The 13,491-nt window shown below is 54.0% G+C and overlaps 1 protein-coding gene across 1 annotated transcript; it reads right to left on the bottom strand.

Annotated features, from left to right (window-relative positions):
• Nucleotides 1-9,308: 9,308 nt before the first annotated feature.
• Nucleotides 9,309-11,389, bottom strand: FAM50B (family with sequence similarity 50 member B). The gene is given in 6 exon segments (XM_089918167.1): nucleotides 9,309-10,449; nucleotides 10,451-10,670; nucleotides 10,673-10,801; nucleotides 10,804-11,052; nucleotides 11,055-11,169; nucleotides 11,171-11,389. Coding segments are annotated over 6 exon segments (1,404 nt in total). The 3' UTR covers nucleotides 9,309-9,977.
• Nucleotides 11,390-13,491: the final 2,102 nt, after the last annotated feature.

The raw sequence follows: 13,491 nt of genomic DNA, 5'->3' as shown, positions 1-13,491 counted from the left end.
ATCTACTGGTTAAATATTTGCATTTCTGAAACCTGAAGGTCGCGGACTGGCGGCTGGCGGAGCCCTGGGATGCAGGTGTGGTGGAGACTTGCAGGAGATGGCAAAGGCCCGCCAACATCAGGAGGAAAGTGCAGGCTCCTGGGGTCCCTGTTCCCCAGGGAGGAATTCCTGGTAACCCTGCCAGGACAGCCCCTCCGTGTCCCCCTGCTTCCGAGCAGACAGGGTCCTGCGTGCACAAGGTGGAGGTTCGGGGCCCCTGCCACTGCCTGCGAACAGCCTGCCTCAGCTCATCCCCTTCTCATCTCAATGCCCCAGCACTGACCCCACAGCCCGGTCCTCTGGTGACAGGAGACAGGAAAGTCTCCATCTGACAGTCCCATCAGATCAAAACATCCTTTCTGGGGAGGACACTGCTTTGCACTGGCTTTTTCCAAGGCAGTCCCGGGTCTCAGTTCCTGGGCATCCATGGAAACACAGAAGGAAATGACCCATGTCCCCTTAGCTCACCAGGTAACAGCCCCAAAGCAGCCCACGGACTGCCTTGTTGAACACACTCGTTCAAGGCCACCCAGAGGTCCAGTGTGAGCGGCATGCTGGTGTGACAGGAGCCGGATGTGGCTCAGAGGACCTTAGCGTCCTTATTTCCTCTTTCTCGCAGGCAGCCTTGAGTTGGAGAGGCCGGGCCAAAGCCGGCATCTAGGCATTTAGAGGCATTAAAGGTGGCTGGAGTGATGAAGAGAAGGGGGGAGGTTATAAAGGAGAAGTTGGCAGGTTATTATGTCACCCACAGGGGGAAATGAGGGATGCAGTTTCTGAGCAGGGAAGGGCTCTGTCCTTGGCAGGTAGACTGGGACCAGGTCTTGGCCGGGGTTCTAATGGGCTCTTGGAAAAAGCAAAGGAGGTGTGGTTGGGTGAGCTGGGCAGGGTAGAGGGGGCAGTTCTACAATTTTCAAAAAGTTTTCTCCCTCCTCCTGCTTCCCACCCCCAAACTGAAATGAAACCAGTTGAGTCCAGAAGGATTCACAGTTAGGAGGGAGGCGGGTTCCAGAACCTCCGTTTGCAAGTTCGGAAGGCAGTGCCTCGGTTCGGTGCTGTGACAGACCGTGTCCTATTGGTCCAAGGCAGAAACTTAACCCCACAATTACTTGATTTGAAAAGAGGCTTTACTATCTTCTAAAATATTCTGTGTTTAGGTTAGTAGGCTTTCAACTTTTTAAAAACAGGAAAAGATTCTAGGCGTCTTTCCCAGGATATACGAATGCACATGTAAATTACCACAAAGAACACATAGGAGATGCTGCCACTGTAGAGAGAAAGCCTAGCTTGAAAGCAATTGTGGAAAAATGGAAGTGAGGCCTGTGTTCTCTTTACTTTGGCCTGTCATTACTGCGGACAACAATTCAAAAAATCTAGAACACTGAAAATTGCACCTTCTAAATCTGTACATTTTGAAGACATATATGGAGTATACATATATTTTTTAAAAGCATGAAAAGGGATAAATGGAGATGAAAATATTTTGTGGGGTGTTTTTGAAGACAACATGGGGAAAATGCTTCAAAATGCTTTAAGAAGCAAAAAGAAAATGGTAAATTTTAAGAACATATTACAAAATTGCATATAAATAAATGTTTCTCTTTGTCCCGTGTGGGATAGTTGGTCCCTGACCATCTTGAAGCTCTCCACACTCCATACACCCACAACTGAGGAACTGCACAGATGTCAGACACGGTCCATTAGCAGGAGTGAGACGGAGCCACAACAATCTAGCCCAGGGAGGAAGAAAGAGTGTAAAAGCCACGTGCTTCTCTGGGATAACGGAGAACATCTGTCGCAGACTCACAGGGCTGGGAGGACAGCTCTAAGACCTTGCCACCCTCCCTGGAGCATACTTGCTGCTTCTGGCCGGAATCCCTTTCCAGGGCTGGGGTGGGACCCTGTTTCCACCTCCCCACCTCTGGATGGACATTTCTATAGTGGTCCACGTGCCAGCTCTGGGTGTCTGGTGGTGAGGCCGTCCAGACTCCAGGAAGCCGGCCTTCCTGAGAAAGTCAGAGGGTTCAAGGCAGAGGTATGACCAGAGGTGGGGGGCGTATGGGGATAAGAGGGTCCTGGGGCACCGCTCTGGGTCCTCGAAACAAGTCACTGCCTGAAAACCCTGCGTTGGGCACTTCTTGGAAGGGAGACCCGTCTGAGAGGACGTAGTCTTTCCTCTGCTGTTCGTTCTTTGCATCCAGACGATTGAGGATCCCTGCGCTCTGTCTCTTCCTCTGCAAGCTTGTGTCTCTACTGGCTGGTCCAGGAGGCAACTCTGCTTCGCAGACAGTGTTTTCAGGCCTCCCTCCTTTTTATAACATCTCAGAGAGGAGACGCAAAGAGGCTTGGCTACTGAGTGTCTTTCACACTGTGGCCTGAGACACACTAGTGCGACGAGAAATCCACTTCATGAGTTGGAGGCAGCATGAGAAACAAACAAAACAAAACAGAAGGGGACACAGAAGGAAACAGGAATGAACTGAATTGAACTGGAGCCACCAGAGTACCCGGCACAGAGTCAGGGTGAGTGTCATTTCCTGGAGTCTGTATGAACCTTTTGTTCACAGTAACATCTACACACGCGCATCTGTGTGCGTCATGTTTGTGTTCTTGGTTAGGATGGGAGACTTGTGTCTGGGCCGTGGCCCAACGGGTTTGGAAGCCACCGGCTCAGGTAGGTGTTGCCTCCATGGGGCTGCGCAGAGGAACCTGTATTTGGTCTTCGCCCCTGCTTCCAGGCGCAGACCTCCCACCAGCCCTGGAACTTCCGGAGTGATGAGAGTGTGTTAGTCACGACAAGCCCTTCCACTAAACCTGAGCTTATGTTAATGAGGTGCCTCTTGGTGGCCCCTGGGCAGCTTTGGGACGGACGGAGACTGGTAGTCAGAGGAGCCAGCGGGTGATTAGAGGGTTGGCACTTGCAGCCCCAGCTCTGGCCTTTGGGGAGGGGAGAGGGGCTGCAGATTTCTAATCACCAATGGCCAATGATGTCAGCAGTCATGCCTATACAACAAGTGGCCCACAAAACCCCTGAACAGTGGGGTTCAGGGAGCTTCAGGTTGGTGAACACACTGAGGTCCTGAGGGGCGTGCGCCCCCCAGAAGGCGCGGGGGCTCTGCATCCCTCCCCACCTGTTGCCCTGTGCCTCTCTTCCATTGGGTTGTTCCTGAATTGTACCCTTTGTAACAAACCAATATATGTAAGTAACGTGCTTTTCCAGGTTCTGTGAGTCATTCTAGTGAATCATCAAACCCGAGGGGGGTGGGTCACAGGAAGCCCCAGGCTTGTAGTCGGCCGGACAAAAGGGGGTGGTGGCCTGGGCACCTCATTCGTGGTTTGAGCCTGAAGTGAGGACAGTCTTGTGGGGTCTGCATTCACCCCGGGTGACAGTGTCAGAACTGAATTGAGTTGCAGGACACCCAGTGGGTGTTGGAGAGCTGGTCGTGGTGTGAAGAACCCCACGCATTTGGGGTCAGAAAAAGGACCACACAGGGGCTCAGAGGAGGAACGCGGTTCCACTGTGATCTGCTCCGGGTCGCCCGCAGCAGGTGGGCAGCAACCAGGCGCCGGTCCCCGACGGCGAGCGACTTTACTCTCCAGCCCCCTCAGGGGCAAAGTCCAGGCGTTTTCCTGCTCGACCTGCTGTGGAGTCTGTCTCCTCTGGCTCAGGTAAGGCACATGCTGTCTATTGTTTGTTTAGCAATTGACGAGACACTGCCATAAAACTCGTTCCTGCTTTCTCGGCGGACTCCTCAACTCCTGAATAATGGGAGATGTTAGCAAAATGAGGCAAAAGCTGTCCTGCCTGTCCTGATTTTCTCTACCACTGTCCCACAGAAAGCCACGGAGGTAACGTTACATTTTCTAATGACCACTATGAAAACGCAAAAATAAATGAGCGGAAACTAATTCTAATAATTTATTTTAGGTAATCCAATATATCCAAAATATTATCATTTCAACAAGTAACACAAAAAGATTATTGCTGAGATACTTTACATTCCTCTGTGCTGCTCCCTTTTTTTTTTTGCGGTACGCGGGCCTCTCACTGCTGTGGCCTCTCCCGTTGCGGAGCACAGGCTCCGGACGCGCAGGCTCAGCGGCCATGGCTCACAGACCCAGCCGCTCCACGGCATGTGGGATCTTCCCAGACTGGGGCACGAACCCGTGTCCCCTGCATCGGCAGGCAGACTCTCAACCACTGCGCCACCAGGGAAACCCGCTGCTCCCTTTTTGATTCTTGTGTATATTTCACACTCACAGCACACCTCAGTTCAGAATTGGCCGTATTTCAGGTACTCACTAGCTAAGTGTGGTGAGTGGCTATCCAGTTAGTGCAGCTCTACGTTGTCTAGCACACAGAGAGGTTAAGCCACTCTCCGAAGGCTACCCAGCTGATAAGAGGCAGAGCCACGATTCATATCTAGACCGCCTTGACCTGGGCCTGGACCCGCGGTCACCTTGCTGTGCTGCCCCTCTGTGCATGGCCACCACGGGGATGGCGTTTCTGATGCAAAGGGAAGGGCTCCTTGGATGGTGGAGGGGGACCGTGGAGTGGTGACCTAAGATGCCCAGACTGCATGGAAGAGGAAACACAGCAAGGAGAGGCTGATGTGGCAGGGACCACCCTGAGTGTGAAGGGAGTGGTTCTGCAGAAGTTCAACGAAGGGCAACGTGAGAAGGTCATCGGTGGCTCGGAGCCAGAGGTCCTGAAAGAAGAACAATACCAGTGATGCTGACCTCTGGACGTGCTGTGAAACGACTGAAGGGAGAGGAAAGAAAAGTCATCGGAGTTAGGAGGTCAAGGAAGGCAGTGAGGGTAGGGTGAGAGCTGGAGGTGGTCAATAACTCAGGCAGGGCGCAGATGGAGAGAGACCACGTGAGGCTAACGTCCTCACCTGAAGCCTAACGCAGAGACAAAACACGTTTGCAAAGAGCTGAAGAGCACAGACCGAGGAACCCATCAGCAAAGGCAAATTATGTCAGGAAATATGTGGCTGGGATACTGCGTAAAAGTCTATGAGGTGGGGTTACAGCAAAAGCATTAAATGATGGATGGATTTTATCTGCATAAAAATGAAAAACTCCTGTACCTAGAAAAAGTTATAAACATGTTAAACATAGACGAAACACAGGATAAAATATTGCCATATGAAAGAACAAAGGTAATAAACAAGTTGTAAAGAATTCAAAACAAAATAGAAAGGAAAGCAAATCGTAAAAGGGCAGCTTGCAGATAAACTACATGCGACTAAGAAAAACAAGGAGAAAGACTGTCTCACTAGCAGCTAAAGAAATTCAAGTCAACGTTGAAATGCAATCTTCTCCTATCACATTGCAAAGGTGAAAAAAGATACCAGGTGTGGATATGGGTTTGGGGAAAGAGGCACTTATATAAACTACTGATGAGAACGTACGTTCATCGGGGCAGTCTTTGGAGGGGATTTCAGTTCTATTGCTGTGTAACAAAAGACCACCAAACTGGGTGGCTTCACAGCTATTTTATTACCTCAAGGGGTTCTGTGGATCTCCTGGGCTTAGCTGGGTGGTCCTGATGCTGGACCTAGAGTCACCTGGGGGATCCTGCTGGGCTGGAGCATGCCAGGGTGCTCACGTACACGGCTGGCCATGGAGCTGGCTGGAAGCTCAGCTTGGAATGCCAACGGAAGCACCTCCACGTGCCTCTGTGGGGAGACCGGCAGTTAGGTTTTAATAAGAGAGGGTGTCTCGGAGGCAAGTGTTTACGAGAGGCAGGAAGGGAAGCCACCAGACCAGCTAAAAGCCCTGTCTACGGGCCCAGCATCGCTTCTACCATATTGCATTAGTCAAAGCAGGCCCAGGGCCCACCCACGGTGTTGGAGGAATAAACTTCACCTTTTGGTGGGGGAGACACGTTACAGAAGAGCGTGTAGGGTGAGAGATGCTGCCACTATCTCTGGAAAATTCAGTATCCCGCAGAAGGCAATTAGACAATATTTATTATAAGTCCCTAGTGTCCGTACATCCTTTGTCCCAACAAATTCTGCTTCTGAAAATTAGTTTGAAATGCATAGTCGTAGACATTCCTGAAGACTTGGCTATTTAAAAATTGTTCCTCATAACATCAAGTTAAAAGGTATTCTCATGTCTTCAAATAGGAAATTGAGTGAGTAAATGCGTGTGCAGATCTAAGCAAAGCAGCGTCCTGAGGTGGGGTTTGGGGGTTTGAAAGGAGGGGTAATGCTGTTGGGTGCTGTTTTCTCCTTCCCGGCCTGGAGCCTCTCAGACACTCCTGAGCAGGGGTTTGGGGGCAGCCGGGAGGTCTGCAGATGGGGTCCTTTGAGCAGCAGAAGGAACTAGGGATTTTGAGGCTGCTCGAGAGGGGGTGAGCATGAAAATGATCTCCCCAAATTCTGAATTCTGATTTGTGGCAGTTGGAGCAGAGATTCTGCTTCACAGAAGCCAGAGCTAGCACGGCAGGTTAAAACAAAGGGGAGGCCACTTCTACTTCCCCGGAAGGGAGGACTTTCGACGACCTGAACGGGGACCCGAGGCACACGGTGGCCGAGCCCCTCTGCGCACCGGGAATGGGAACGGTGACAGCCAGCCCGGCTCAGGCTGTGTGTCGGCCCGAACTTGGGGGACGTGCCCCTCCTCTGTGGCCCCTGGTGGTCCATTAGAACAGCAAGGGGTGAAGTCCAGGACCCCCGGCACGGGGAGACCCAGGGCCCTGAGCCTTGTCCGCAGGAGCGGTGTCCCCTGCCTGCTTCTCCGCCCGGCTTTCCTGTGTCAGCCTCACGTCAGGCAGTCCGTCTCCGTGTAGGGCCTCCGGGCGCAGGGGACACACATTGCCCTGTATGCCGTGGCCCCAGAGGAGAGCTATTGCCCGTCACTCCCACGACTGTGCCGGGGGCATCCGCTCCTCCTGGCCCAGGTCGTTCTCAGCCCTGAATCAACCGCAGTGGCCAGAAGATGACAAAGCAGACCGCTGGGCCCGGGGGACGGTACAGCTCTACCTGAGCCACACGGGGTCAGAGCAGGGGTGACACTGTGGTCCCCCAAAAGGACACTGAGGGAATATACGCCTGGTGGGAAAACAGTATGTCCACTCCAGAAAGTTACCCAGGGTCACCAAGGTGGTTGGACCACAGCCAAGTCCAGGGCTTTGCAAAAGATGGCACCAGCGAAGTGTAGCGCTTCGAACCCCAGCTCTGCCCTCGTGGCTCTGTAACTGTAGCCTCTCTGCCCCTCGTCTGTAAAATGGGAATAACAGAACCGGTCTCACAGGATCCTCTTAGTTAAAGCAGCAGAAGTGCTTAGTCAGTTCCCGGCACTGACTAAATGTTGGCCCTCACTGTGGATGGTCCTTTACGAGGTCTGCAAAGCCCAAGAACGGGCAGCTGGCCGATAGAAACAGTCCAGTAAGAGGGCGTGCTGAGAGGCGACACTTTGCTCAGAACAGACTTCACCTTAGAGGTCACGCCGTGTCGACTGCGTCCCTGGAGTCTCCGCTGAGGGTCAGCCGCGGGGTGGGAGGGGGATGGGCTGTGTCTTGCGCTCTGTGGCGCCATCAGTACCACCAGAGGAGGCAGCAGCTCCCCGCACACACCCCCACCCCACCCCCGGCCGAATTCATTTGGACGGGAGCCTCTGAAACAGTGGCCCAGGCATCCTGTCTGTTTCAGCCTTGAATTCCACCCAGAAAGATTTGGGGCCAGCTGAGATCTGGGCACGTACATTTGGTGCTGTTTGGGATATCCCGGAGTAAATACCATCTTCATCCAAGTCAGTTAAACCAAGAGTTCTGTGGTCCAGGCAGTCTGGGGAGACAGGATTCGTAAAGCCTTGACTCCTGGGCGTAAGGACTTTAACACACAGACGTGAGGAAAAAGCTTCACACAACACAGAAAGTAAGACAAGTGCAAAGCGCTGGGAAGGGACTATGAAATCAGATGACTAGGCCGAGGAGCGCTTCTCCCTCTGAGAAGAGGCCTCTTCGATGGAGTACCGGACAGGTGGACAGAGCAGCCTGGACACACAAAGGAAGGGGCGGTGAGAGGTCAGGGGAGGCTGCTCTCAGCTTCCGCCCGCCGGAGGGTCTGGACGGTCTTCCCAGCTTTGATGCGACCCCTCCTACACACGAGTTTCTGCTCACGGTAATAAGTGGAATAGTCAAGACAGCAAACTATGAGACGACGGAGCAATGCCTTTGACGTCTTGACAGCGATTTCCATCTGCCACACTTCCGGTCGCGTAGGAGGGTAAAATGAAGAAGTTTTAGATATTCAAGCTCTAAAAACAAATACTTCTCAAAAACCCTTGATCGTAAAGCCAAGGAGGATGTGCTCCATCAAAAAGAGGAAGCAACTCAGAAAGAAGAAAACCCGAGACACAGGAAGCATGGAGTGGAACCTACGAGGCAGGTGGAGGGGATTCACAGGGCGTCAGCCACGCGTGACGACAGCGAGACACCAAGCCCGACCTGGCCAGGTCGATGGCTGCAGGACGTGTGTATTCAAGCGGCTGGAATTATTAGAACGCTTCTGAACATTTGGGATGTGTGTTCTGGCTTCTGGTTTAGGCATGTAAGGAGCTTGGAAGTCACCACTCCACGCTAACAACAAGTAAAAGGTCAAACAAACTGAAAAAATCAACAGCTCTTCTTAGAACGGCCAGAGAAGTAAGGTCATAGCGCAAACTGTTGCCCCCCCAAACTGGAGAGACAGACAGCTGGATACGGAGCATCACAACTTACTGCAGAAACCGGATACCTGGGCTGTAATTAGTGAATGACTTCAGCTCGGTGTGGGCCACTCTGAGATCCCAGAGCTCCAGGGGACTCAGTCATTGGCGGGGGGGTTTGGGGGCGCACACTTTTGTGAGTTTTACCTCCAGGAGCTCAATCAGGTTCCCGCTGTAAATATCAAAGAAAAATCCCTTCCCGCTTCCAGCAGGGGGAGGGGAAAGGAGACCATCTCGAATACACCAGAGCACTCTGTTCCTCTCAACAAGGTCTGCTCTCAGAAGACACTAGTTAACCAGAGCCCAACCTGCTGGGCTGTTATCAGAGCCAAGCTGACCCGAGGGAAGGGACACCCCAACTCCAGCCCCCTCTAGCCATCCTGTCCCACATAAGCGGGGAGGGAAAAAACCTGAGAAACACCTCTGCAGCTCTCAGCCCAGGGGCAGAGGTTCTAAAAGACTTTTACCTGGTGTATCACGGCCAGCTATTGAGAAAAATATTATAGGGCAGAGCAAAAGGCAAAAACCACAATTTGAAGAGACAGCGAAAACATTGGAACCAGACATGGCAGGGATGTTAGAACAACCATTAGATAATTCATTAGACTAGGAACTAAATATGCTAAGGGCTTAATGGATAAAGTAAACAGCATGTGAGAACAGATGGGCAACGTAAGCAGAGAGACAGAAATCCTAAGAAAGACCCAAAAAGAAATGCTGGAGATCAAAAACTCTGTACCCGACATGAAGAATGCCTTTGATGCGCTTATTGGTAGACTGGCCCCGGCTGAGGAAAGATGTGAGCAAAGTGCAAAAGCCATATGGAGCTTGAGGCCAAAGGAAAAAGTCATCCTAAACCCTCCACCACACACACACATGCACACGCACGCGCACGCACACACGCACCAACTTTCTGTTCCCCTGACCCCTGGGGCTAAACGGCCCAGCTGAGGAACACCCAGGGCAGGGCTGCTCCCCTGATACCAAGAAAAAGTGATGGGCAGGTCCGCCTTTGCCCTCAGATGGTTCTGAAATGGGCCATATAAACTGCTTCAAATAAATTAACCAAGAACATAAGAATAAGAGCAGGTATTTATTGAGGTCTAAGTGTTTGACAAATACAGACTCATTTCATCCTCGCTTTGATCTCCAGTGCTATGGTTACCCCTATTTATAGGAGAGGGAACTGACGCACGGAGTTTCCATCAGTTTGCCTCAAATCACACAGCAAGTAAGAAGCCGGGCTGGGACCCGAACCCCGACAGTCTGGGGGCTTGGGGACCAAGTCCACGACCACGACTCCTGGCCACAACGCTGTGACCCAGGTCAGAGCAGCCTTGACCCTCACTGCCGTTCACCGCGCGCCCGGCGAGGCTTCCACCAGGCCCAGCAGAGCCAGGCAACCTTAGAAGCACTCCGAAACCCACCCAACGACCGAGAAGAACGCCAGCCACAGAAGGACCACATCCGCACAGCGCCAAGCCTCGGTCGGTCTCGACTGAATTCCAGGGCAGAGGCCAAGGCCACCGGAGCGCGCTGGCGGGGGAGCGGACTTGGCGTCGCCGGACAGTGCAGCCGTCCCAGCGCTTCTCGGGCTCGTAGGGCTCCCGGCGGCGGGTGGGGAAGAGGCGCTGGTTCTTCCCGCGCCTGCTGCGCGGCGCCGCCTTGTCAGCGGGCGACTCGTTCTTCTCCAGCGGCGTCGCTGCGCAGCCGCACGTCGTCGTGCACGTCTAAGGTGAAGCGCGGCCCGCTCTTGCCGCGCGTCGGCGCCACCCTCAGGTCGTAGAAGGGGTGGTCGTGCGGCCGGATCCGGGCCTCCGCGGCCTACAGCGGCCGCTCCGCGCCGGCCGCGCGCAGCTCGCGGAAGGGGGGGCGCCGCGCCATCAGCGCCTCGCTGAGGACCTGCCCCACGGGCCGCCCCTGTGGATGCGCGCGGCGCGCCGGTGCCCGCAGCCGGCCCAGGAGCTGGACGTCGCCACCACCTCCTCGCGCTCGCGGTCCGGCAGGAAGCTCGTGTCCACGGCCGCGTCCTTGCCCTCGGGGTCTCGGCGTCCTCGTCGCCGTCGTCGGGCGAGAAGGACAGACCGCAGATCCGGCGCCGCTGCTCCCGCTGGCACTCCCGCCCGCGCCGCGCGTCCAGCTGCCAGCGCCGCCGCCGCTCCTGCCGTTCGCGCTGCGCCCACTGCATCTCGCGCTGGCGCGCCAGGGCCTCCAGCCGCGCCTTCACGTCGTGCAGGGTCAGCAGCCCCGTGGTGCTCCGCTTCAGCTCGGCCTCCATCGCGTCGCAGTGGGCGCGAACTTCCGGCCCACCTTGGGCTTGCTGATGGTCTCCTCGGCGATGCGTTGCTTCAGGACCCCCGTGTGCGCCTTCTGCTTCTCGCGCTGGTTGAGCAGGGCCCGGCCGGCCCGCGCATATGGTGCCCTTGTACCGAGCCGTGCCGCCCGCCGGCTCCCCCGGGCCACGCGCGCCGCGTGCTCTCGACCCCGGCCTGGGAGCTCGGAGCCACCGCGTGGACTCTATAGCGGGGAACAGAGGCAGGTAGTTACGGAGGGGCCAGAGTGACAGCTCGGCGAACGGTTTAGATGGACGCGTTCCAACAGAATGGAACGTTCTGTAGCTGCGCTGACCCATGTGCAGCCGTATGGGGCTTATTGAGCACGAGGCGCTGGTTTTTCACTTTATTTCAATTAATCTAAATTTCAGTAACCACATGTGACTGTGGCTCCCGTACTGGACGGTGCAAGCCTGGGAGCTGCACATGGACAGGGTTCGTCTGCCCAGCAAACTCTTACCTGTCCAGGTACCCACTCAAGCACGGACATGCAAGAGTCAGAGCCGCCAGAGAGCCGACCTGCACTGGACCTGAGCCTGGCTTCGTGTGTGCTGACCGCAGGAAAACAGTGTGAGTGAAAAGCACCTCTCTCCTCAGTCAGGTACGTGGCTCCTCTCGGGCACACAAGCCAGTGAGGGGAGAAGGGTCAGACAGAAGCATCTTCCCGTACCTCCATGGAGGGTGTTAATGTCAGCTGAGTTCCTGTCAGTATGTTAGGGGCGGGGCAGGACCGTGCTAGTTGCTGTCCCTACCCCTCCCTTAAGAGTCATCCCTGCAGTATCTGTCTGTCCCCCTGGTGCCCAGCGCGCAAGTTCCCAGAAGCAGTGTGGGCACAGCCCTTGCTGCGGGAGCCGTAGGGGACAGAGGGGATCTGAGCACAAAACTGACTTCTTGGCGTTTTAACCAAAGCAGAGTGAGGCCCCCCTAATTCATTGATCTCAACCTGAGCCAACCGTCTTCCCTTGGGACCAGACCTGTCCTGCCTCGGGCCCCACAGCTCCACCCCTATAAGCTCTGGACGTTGACTCATCCAGCCATCCTGCCCCACTGTGACCCCCTGAAATGCAGCATCTCATCAGGCAGAGACTCCTGAACCCTCGGCTGCCTCCGGGAAGCTTCCCATTGCCTTCCTTCAGCCTCAACGAGAACCCTTTATCACATAAGGGTAGAACATGGCACCTACGTGCCCAGAAGCAAGTAGGGTGGTGGTACCGCCCACCAAATTGGCCAAACAAGAAATCTGGGTGATTTCCTGGACTGCTATCCTTCACACATAGCCAGTGACCGCACCCCCCCCCCAGATCGTTGATAGGTTTTCCTTTTCTCTCCTTTCCCACCACTTGCCTTAACCCAGGAGCTCTGCTTTTTCCCCACCTAAAGCCCACAGGTGCCCTGTCGGCATATTCTCAATCTCGTCCATCTTGTGTACACTGTCCAGGGATCCTCGTAAGAAGGGAACCTGGTAATGTCACTCTGCTCCTTGAAAATCTCCTCCAACTCTCCCTTTAAGATCACATGGGAATCCTTCCTTCTCCTCCCAGGTCTCTAATAACGCCCCCCACCCTCCATCTCCCAACGCCCCACACCACCCGGCATCCAGCAGCCACCCGGAACTTTCCACTGTTCCTGAACAGAGCTGTTCCCTTTGGGGACACTCTTCCTACAAGTCCTGCTCCCGCTGGGGGTCCCTCAGGACCTCCCACAGAAAACCTGCAGCTCCCAGCACAGCCCCTCCCAGATGTACAAAGCTACCAACTCCCTCCTGTCTCCAGGCTCCCCAAATCATAACCTTTCTTAGACATAATACAAATCGGACTGCTTGGCGTCCCCCTTTCTCAATTAGATACGCCAACCAGTCACACTTTAATCCAATCAATTCCAGTATGGCCACAGCCACTGACTGCCCTTCCTCCCATCTAATCACAGTCTGAATGTCAGTGTCGTCCCCAAACCTCATCATCCCCGCTTCCGATTAGCCGGCATCCGTCCTCTCAACTCAATCACAGTCTCCGTACACCATAGCCAGCTGGCCCCCAGAATGAACGAGGTTACTCTCAAACTCCTCGAAAAGGTTGGCAGGAGGAGGCAGACCTATCTTAAGAGTCTCAAATCCTGATTTTAAGAATATTCCCCACACGTTCCCAGATGCTAACCGCTTGTGACCTCAATCCTCAATGAAAAGCAAAACGCTACTGCTTTAAACTCTTTTCAACTTTATCTACAGATAACAGTGACAGAAGAGGGACTGGAGCAGCAGTCTGCTTCAGTGAATCTGAAATGCCGATTAAATAAGCAAATTTTAATTTAGAGAAAAGTAATCTACTCCAGGCTTAGTTACAAGGTGAAACAAACATGCAAACGAACAGCAGCAATTTTTTTATTTTTTAATTTTTAAAAATTT

The sequence above is a fragment of the Delphinapterus leucas genome, chromosome 10 (assembly GCF_059928025.1).
Source record: "Delphinapterus leucas isolate spDelLeu-1000000601 "Yukka" chromosome 10, BTC_Dleu_Yukka2, whole genome shotgun sequence".
In the NCBI taxonomy this organism is placed as follows: domain Eukaryota; kingdom Metazoa; phylum Chordata; class Mammalia; order Artiodactyla; family Monodontidae; genus Delphinapterus; species Delphinapterus leucas.
This window is presented reverse-complemented; position numbering and strand designations above follow the sequence as displayed.